Here is a 9,267-nt window from a genome sequence, read left to right on the forward strand (position 1 = left end):
GACGCAAGAAACTTTTTACATGTCATTTCTCGCCTCTGACGTCATAATTCAATATGGCTGCAGAGAGACAACTGAGCCTTAGTAGATAAGGCTCCTACTGCATTTCAAAATTTTACTCAATGAGTAGAGTAAAGGTTGATTTATGGAGACCGCAATCGAAGATGACCGTAAAAAATTAATCACAATCGAATTATAGAAGAATAATCGATTATGATTCGTCAATTTTTTATGGTTACGGCATAAGTTAACAGATTACGGCCTCCATAAACCAACCTGAAGGGTAAATTCCCATTGAGCGCGTCACGCGTCGGGGTGAATTCCCACTGAGCGCACGTCCGTCGCGTCACAATTGATCAATCAAACACTCCATTTTATTGTATCATTTGTCGCGCAATTCCTTGCACGCATCGATTAGATTGCTCGACATTCTAGACACAAAAGGATTCCCAACAAGAAAGAGAAAATGGATTCCAAATCGCACATAATATTGTGTTTATAATTCTACAAACATAAATTAAAGAAATAACACTTGAATTAAAATAATATATTTGTATATGTATATGTAATATATTTGTATTTGTATATCAATGCAGCACATAAGCGAGCACATAACCTAATATCAAAATAAAATCGTACATAAACATAACCTCTCTATCTCTGTACATATATATATATATATATATATATATATATATATATATTAGGTGTACAAAAAAGTTCTGAGCTTTTTTTGTAAAATTCTTTATTCAAAAACAAACAAAAAAATATTAATCAGCGAAATTCCCTGTTTGCATCAACGACTTTTTGCCATCTTTCGGGCTTGCGAATTCCTTGACGATAGAAGCTCACCGGCTTCGAAGCGATAAAGTCATCAATGTATTTTCATATCTCTTCATATTTTTCAATTTTTTAATAGGATATTTTTTTATTAACTTTGCGTGACTTTGCACTTTTTATATAATTTCAAGCTTTGAAATGGATTATTTTCACAGAAAGAAATGTTTAGTACAAAAAAATATTACAATATATAAATTCAAATTTATTACGAATTTTATTTTATATTTCATAAAATTATTTAATATTTCATATAAAAAAAGTAAAGAGAAATCTTTCAACAAAAATGCTTTTATGCTTCTTTGGTCCACGATGATTGATCCAATCAATGCAGAGATTACAGGAGGTCAATCATGTAACTTTACGTGAAATTTTTCACTTTTCATTTTTCACTTTTTACTTTTCATTTTTCACACCTTGACATTTTACGTGAAACTTTTCATGTACAACGATTATGTATGTAGCTTGGATGCATGGAAAGTGAAATCATTGAAACATGGTTTCATAGGTTTTATAGCTAATGAAAATTATTTTATTGGTGCAGTATTATATACATCTTTTAATAATCAATTGTATGTATTACGTACACTTAATCCTAACGCACCCTAATCTTCTCTAATTCCGAAGCATATTTATTAATTCCCTAGATTTCCGCCTTTCCGCCACCAAGGTACATGGCGAAAAATTTCACATTTTCACGTTTGAGAGAGTTACATGATTCCGCAAAATCGTACATGATCGTAAGGTCATGTGAAACTTTTCACTTTTCACATTTCCACCCTAGAGGAAAAGTTACATGATTGACTTTCTGATCCGAATTAATCTAGGAAAATTTAGAGTCTATTGGTTAAGTGCCACTGCTTTGTTCGATCAGAGATCTGATCATTTGTCGTAAACACCTGTTGTCATCAACATTAGATCGAGATATTTCGAGATTTAAGGCTGCGTTCCGATATTCACTGTCAGTACTGAAAATATATTTAGGTTTAGGTCACGTATATTATAGATTTTTAGTACTGGCAGTGAATATCGGAACACAGCCCTCGGTTCCATCATGTATCTCAAATGGCGGATAATTCAAAAATGAAATAAGAATTTCCATAAACGAACAGATATATTTTATTAACATTTTATAAAAATTGTGTAATAATTTATAAAATCATGTACTGATTAAAAATAGATATAAAATATATAAAAATATTATTTATTGTCCTTTAAATATAACAGTTTTTGTTAATGTATGTCGAGTGAAAGAATTATGTTTATTTCTTGTTTCACACGCACCGAAATACGATATTTTAACATTATTACGTTTAAATAAGTTCGTGCAATAATTAACTCGTATTTATGGTTTTCAAGAATATGTAAGTTTCGTATATGATCGTCAAATGAAATGATATGAACTGATATGCACTGATCAATCACTCATGCTTCAATGACGTCACGCATTTTAGTTCGTGCGACATGGTAGCACCACTGTCCAAATTAATGTTGGCGTCACGAGTGAAGTGAGCTACTAACAGTCCATATTTATATAGTCGAAGGGCAGAATTGATTGCTGATGTTACGTTCAATTTTCTCTCGATTAATTGATTTGAGGTTTATTCGAGTGATTTTGTTTTAAAATATGACCACGGCGGCGAGACCGACCTTCGAGCCTGCCCGAGGAGGACAAGGACGGGGTGAGAAGGATTTGAGCGCGATCTCAAAGCAATACAGCAGCCGGGACTTGCCGTCGCACACAAAGCTTAAGTACAGGTAAATTACAGATTGCAAATTCAGCACGAAAATCACCATTCTTCACTATTCATAGCAGTTACACGTTAAGTTTTCTCGTAATCGTGCATGAAGGAAATAAAAAAAAAAATATATGCACTTGTTCGTAACTTATAATTTATTAATATTGATAGAAATTATTTTGAGGTTATGATGTTTAAATTTTTTTAAAAATTTTTAGATTTATTTTTCTTCTTTTTTTTGTTTCCCCCTTTAAAACATAAATATTTCTCTAATCTGTAATTTAGCGTAAGTATAAATAAAAATACGAATAAATAAGTAATGTGCATGTAAATCAAACTTTAGATATGTTTTCACTTGGTGTTTAGTAATGTCATGAGCCTATTCTCGAGTTTTCATTTATTTGATTAATATTTTTTTTCTACATTACTTTCCTGATTTTTAATTTTAATTATTTCTCATTTGAATGTGTACTTCATTGGTTATGTTCCATGCTTGCAATATTTCTGATCATTCTTTTTTAACAAAGTAAAGATGAAATTTTCAGTTTATTAAGTTCTATTTGTGACATTGTATTATTTTATTATACTGAAGAAAATAAATTCAAAAATAAAATCGAAACATTTACATTTATATTGATAAATAAAAGTGAATTTGAATATATTTATATCCAATGTTGACTCTCATTTAACTTTATTATATTTTTTTTATTTTATCAGCAGAGCCTTGATTTATACTTTTATTTAAATCAAATTTATATGTAGAAAGCTAATATTATTAAGAATCTTGTTAATTATATTTATTTTTAACTTATCTTGTGCAATCAATTAAATATTAATTAAAATAGATCATTCATTTTTTGTCTTAAGGTTATTGAATAGCATTATATCCTCTATAATTGTTTAAGATAATAGGAATAAATAATATAAAATTTAAGTTGAAAGAATTTCATTTTCTCATATCTCTCCAAGAAAAACAGACAAACAAGAAGTAATAACATTGATCAATAACATTGATCAAATTAATCGAGAATATCTATACTTTTTAATTATTTTGTGAGCTTAAAATTTATTTGATAATCATAAAAATTTACTTGAAGTTGCTTTTCATAATAGATTTTTAATAGTATCTTGTTAATATGTATGAGATTAAAACATAATTCATATTTTGCGTTATAACATGAAGCAAAAATTAATTTTTATTATAAAATTAAAATCTTAGAAATTTAATTGACCTCATCATCATTATTAAGATTCAATGTTTTAACTAAGCAGCTTGTGCATATGCGTGTATGTATGTGTGTATATGTATGTATGTGTGTATGTATGATCCATTTTGCTATTTATTGCATATCTTTTAGCACAAGATACAACTGTTACTCTTAATTTATCAAAAGATATAACATTATACACCAAATATAGAAATATAAGATGCAGAAGAAATGTATATAAAGAATATTTTATGATACTTATTTTAAATTTGTTATTGCTTTACAGAGAACATGGTCAAGGAACAATCGAGGAATTGCGAAGTCGTGACTTCAGAAAAGAATTGGAGGAAAGAGAGCGGACAGAGAAGGATAAAGGATCAGGTCGTCGTGCCATCGAACCTTCCAGAGAATCGACTGCATCCAGTACAAAGAGACAAAAGTTAGATCAGGTTCCCGCAGCTAGTTTAGATGCTGATGATCCACTTGATGATGAATCAGATTCAGACAGTGATGAAGATGACACTGCTGCGCTCTTAGCCGAACTTCAAAGGATTAAGAAGGAACGAGCAGCAGAACAAGCTAAGAAAGTGTGTACTAAAAATTTAATTTTGTCAATTAAAATATCGTGACTTGTTTTTATTTTCTTACAAATGTCCAAAAAATAAATATAAAATATCACGAACGTATTTTGAATTTTGTAGGAGATGGAGAAGCGCCAAGAAGAGGAGAGGATACGTATGGAAAATATTCTTTCAGGGAATCCTTTATTAAATTATTCTTCGCAAAGCGGAAGAGTGGATATGAAAGTACGAAGACGATGGGACGATGACGTGGTATTTAAAAATTGTGCACGTTCCGAGCCGAAGAAGAAACATGACGTATTCATCAATGACTCCTTGCGAAGTGAATTCCATCGCAAATTTATGGAGAAATATGTTAAGTAATTTATTGACTGAGCATTGCAAAGTTGTAAATAATGTTTTTCTAATATATATTATATGAATAAAAGTACATTTTTTTTCATCATTACATTATTAGTCCTAAGTTGATAATTAAGCAAAATTAGACGAAATCGCTGTACGCAATTCTTCGTTATTGAGATTGAATTTAAAGTAACTGCGAAAAATATAAAGTTGTATGTATTTATATAAATATTAAACAATTATCCAACTAAAATAAAATATGCATCAAATATGTATATGTATAATGATATATATTCATTAAGTCTTTTCAAATATAAAAGTAATATTGTATTTTATTATTTTTTTCTTTTTCATATTGACAAGACCAATGTTAATATCTAATTAAAAAATACATTACTTCATTTCATTTTATAATTATGAGAATATTTATACAATATAAATCTGTAAAATTAAGATGTAGCGTGTATAATCAAGATGTAGCGTGAATAATCAAGATGAGGATTTCTATTATAATTTTCACTTTTATGCCGTTGTATTAGGTCGTGTAATTTACGAAACATTACATTATTATCATTTGTTCCGTATCTGCATATAAATGCCCGTCTCTGAGCCGAAGTTTCGTATATTCCCAACTGTGAATTTCTGCCAATCTACTCCCTCCTCTTTTATCCTACGCCACGTCGATGTCGTGGCTCCCCGTTCTCGACTCGCATCCGCGCACCTTTGAGGGAGCCATGCTCGTTGCATGAACGTGTGTGTTTTTCGGTAGCGGACAACATGATCCGGTCTCGGACGCAGCGCGCAACGAATCGCGCGCTGGGTCAAGTATAACCGGTCCCGGAGCCCTGCGGGGCCCCGCGGGGCCCCGCGGGACCCCGCGGGGCCCGCGTGCGGGCAACAGGCAGTCTACCGGTGCAGCTGGTTATCGTGCGCGCCGGTAGACTTCTTGGCACCGACTTGACACAGACATAGCCCCAACCAACAACTCGCTGCACAGCCGTCCCACAAAGAGACAACGTAACCCGAGAGAGCGTATCCGAAATTAACACGGATCGACACCCAGTATTTTGTTTCGTAAAATCTCTAATTGTCCATAAAAACCAAAGGCAGACTTCTCCCCCCCCCCTCCCCCCTCCGACGAAAATAAAAATTGGAGTGTAAGTCGAATATGTAAGGAAAAAATAACAGGAGCGTAAACGAAATTTCTAGAAAATGTAAATTGGAACATCGAAAAATAAGAGGCATTTTAAGTGATAAACGCATCTTTTACATTTATCTCTTGAAATATGATACAGATTTATAGATCATATAAGATAAGCTTTTAAAGAAACAAAATTTATTTGTATTTTTATGTGCCATATTATATAGTTATATAAATTAGAACACACACGTGCGCGCGCGCACACACACACACACACACACACACACACACACACACACACATACATACATTAACATATTCATTAAAATATTCACATAGAGTACATAGAACATACAGAACGAATTACAAATATATTTTATTTTGAAAAATTCGATTTAGAGTAACTTAGCGACTTGGAGATTGTTCTAAGAAAATTTTAAATTTTAAGTATTTGAATAATTTCTGGTGTTTCCTAGTTTTTAATTCTTTAATTGAACATTTAAGAACTTGATTAAAAATAAATTTTTCGATGTAAATTTATATATCACATTATATTTTAAAGTAGATTCACACACACGCGCGCGCGCGCGCGCACGCGCGCACACACACACACACACACACACACCCACACACACATTAGAATAAAAAATTTAAAACATCTGAAAATAGAAAATCCAGAAAATCTATAAAACTAATTTTTAAGAAATTTTGGAAATTTAGAATTTAATTTTATTTATTTTATTAAATAATTTTATTTAAGTTTTTTTGATTGAACGATTATAAAAAAATCACAAAAAATTAAAATCTTCCGATTCTGGCAAAAAAAATCTTTCGATTATAACTCTACACAGGTGCGTATTGTTTCAAAAAGCATTAGCAATAAGATATTTATACTTTTGTATTCATATAATTTTATTCGCACATTATTTTATTATTTTCATAATAATAAAAACGAAATCAACTCGAAATAGAAAAATTATGAACAAAAAAGAACTTTTTAAATATGAACTTACAATATATATATATATATATATATATATATATATATATATATATATACATACACCGTAACAATTTGTCGAAAAATTTTAAAACTTCTTTTTGTATTTAAATTTTTTCTATATGTTATAAACATAGTGCAATAAAAAGAACATAAAATAAAAAGATTAGAATATACATTTTCTACAATTGATACGTGATAGAATAACATTTATCTTAAGATATTTATCTTAGGAAATTTATTTTAGAATATTTGTACCTGCTCACATTTTTGTATATCTTATCTATATCTTCCTATATGTTTCTACAGGAATGCACATGAGTCAATGAAAATATCACTTTTAGAAATGACTGGAATTTCGGGATTGATTGATCGAACTTTCTTATAAATTTGGAAGGTGAAGTTTTATATATTTTTTATATATTTCTATATTTATCTGCCAAAATTGTATACACGAACTTTTTGTATAATAATTGTATAATATTTACGATTATATAAAATTTAAAATATGAGCTTGCATAAAATTGAAAAGTGGAAATTGAAGAATAGAAAGTTTATGTAATGATTGTATAATTATTTTGTCAGATCTCTATTTTTCAAATGATTTCATTAATTTACGCCTTTTTTTTTTATTAAAAGTAGCTATTCTTTTAAAATTGCGAGAAACCAAACAGAAAAAGGTGTGTTTTGTATCACAATAAAAGAAACTTACACGGCTATTTAATCTGTGAGATCGTCACTCTCGACGCTTTTAATTCGTGTCAGAATGAGCCGAAATTATGAGTAGATAATATTTTATTTATATAATTATATATCATCATTTATATCAATTATATATCAAATTATATTGAAAAATTAAAAAATACATATGTCTATAAAATATTTATCAAAATACATTGTGTAGCATTATGATTCATTTTTAAATTTGACAAGTTATCGATCGTTTAAAAGGCTTTATGGTTTTAAAGATCTTAAGCAGGAAGCGCTGAAGATAATGGCTTTATTTTGAGAAAATAACTTCATCTGACTCGTTTGAATAGATGCCGAGAAAGCTGGCAAAAGTTAACGGGAATTAATATTTTTATTTCACGCCACTCATATCACCTTCGTTTGATATTTGCGGCTTGAATTCACTTTCACCATCGGCCACTAATCTCAGCTTCGCTGTTCTCTCTACATCTTATGTGGAGAGTCGATTGATACACGTATACTGTGTACGATTTATCAAATAACATTAATCGCATTTATATAAATATATTGATGGTATTCCATAATTAATACAGTTAATCTATAATTATTTTGGTTTAATAATTATATATATTATATATTATCAGAAATAATAACTGATGTAATATTTTTCAAGAGTCTTTCCACAAAACTATGTAAAATCACCATTGTTTTATTAGCAGTAAAATTAAATGTATTTATTTTTTCTTAAATCAGTAAAAGGTTTTAAAACTGTTTCTACATTTTTCTATCGATCAATAGAAATATCCTGCTAGTTGATAATGTTAATTATTTATGTAAAAAAAGCTTTTACGGCCTCACAAGCCGCCATCGCGTCCTCTAGTCCTGGTCTACGATACCATCTCGTTAAAGAATCGAGTTATCGGCGACAGGCCTGGTTGCCAATACTAACCGCCTACTCGTTCGTCAGGGGCGGTCCTACCTCTATGATCCAGGAACGTGTGAATAACGAGGTAAAAATACTCCTCTATGCGTCAGGAGTAGGCTCATTTTTCATATAAAATTTTAATATTTTGCAATTATAGATATTGAATAGTTTTTGGTGTTGAACAGGTAATTAAATATTATAAAAGGTTAATTATAATTATTTTATTTTAATAATTTTAATATTATTTCAATGTTACTATAATTATTAATTATAAAAGAAAACAAATTTAATTCTTATATTTTATAATGCAAAATTAAACCGAAAGAATATAATTCCTTTAATATATTCCTTTCGAAGCAATTCTATTATATTTTATAAAATATTGATTCGCTTGTTTTCTTATATTATTTGTTTCATATTATTATTATTATTATTATTATTATTATTATTATTATTATTTGCTTATTACAGGATTATTATTATATTTTATTGATATTATTAATATATTAATATTTTAAAAGTCACAAAGACTATTAAATAATCTTCTATTTAATCTTGCATTTCTATCTTTGAAATTGTCACAGTGATATTAAATAACAGTATAACTCTATACATTTGTATCGGTGTTGAGAGAAGAGAGAAGGGGGGGAGATAGAGAGAGAGAGAGAGAGAGAGAGAGAGAGAGAGAGAGAGAGAGAGAGAGAGAGAGAGAGAGAGAGAGAGAGAGAGTTGACAGTAGAATCTGGAGAGTGGGGCCTGACTGGCCCTCGGTACGGACCTGGGAGGCGGTGAGCCTGCTAGAGAGAC

General features: G+C 30.0%; 1 protein-coding gene across 1 annotated transcript; it reads left to right on the forward strand.

Annotated features, from left to right (window-relative positions):
• Positions 1 to 2,327: 2,327 nt before the first annotated feature.
• c12.1 (spliceosome-associated protein CWC15) lies at positions 2,328 to 4,979 on the forward strand. The gene is made up of 3 exons (XM_089073481.1): positions 2,328 to 2,592; positions 4,068 to 4,368; positions 4,483 to 4,979. The coding sequence occupies exons 1-3, from the start codon at positions 2,462 to 2,464 to the stop codon at positions 4,723 to 4,725; spliced, it is 675 nt and encodes a 224-aa protein (XP_088929607.1). The 5' UTR covers positions 2,328 to 2,461; the 3' UTR covers positions 4,726 to 4,979.
• Positions 4,980 to 9,267: the final 4,288 nt, after the last annotated feature.

The sequence above is a fragment of the Pogonomyrmex barbatus genome, unplaced genomic scaffold (genome assembly GCF_055798465.1).
Source record: "Pogonomyrmex barbatus isolate J1 unplaced genomic scaffold, ASM5579846v1 scaffold15, whole genome shotgun sequence".
In the NCBI taxonomy this organism is placed as follows: domain Eukaryota; kingdom Metazoa; phylum Arthropoda; class Insecta; order Hymenoptera; family Formicidae; genus Pogonomyrmex; species Pogonomyrmex barbatus.

What these genes read in the sequence shown, in the direction of transcription:
- c12.1 (XM_089073481.1), top strand. Translation starts at nt 2,462, where the DNA reads ATGACCACGGCGGCGAGACCGACCTTCGAGCCTGCCCGAGGAGGACAA. An exon ending in CACACAAAGCTTAAGTACAG is followed by an intron (nt 2,593 to 4,067) that starts GTAAATTACAGA and finishes ATTGCTTTACAG; the next exon opens with AGAACATGGTCAAGGAACAA. An exon ending in CAGCAGAACAAGCTAAGAAA is followed by an intron (nt 4,369 to 4,482) that starts GTGTGTACTAAA and finishes TGAATTTTGTAG; the next exon opens with GAGATGGAGAAGCGCCAAGA.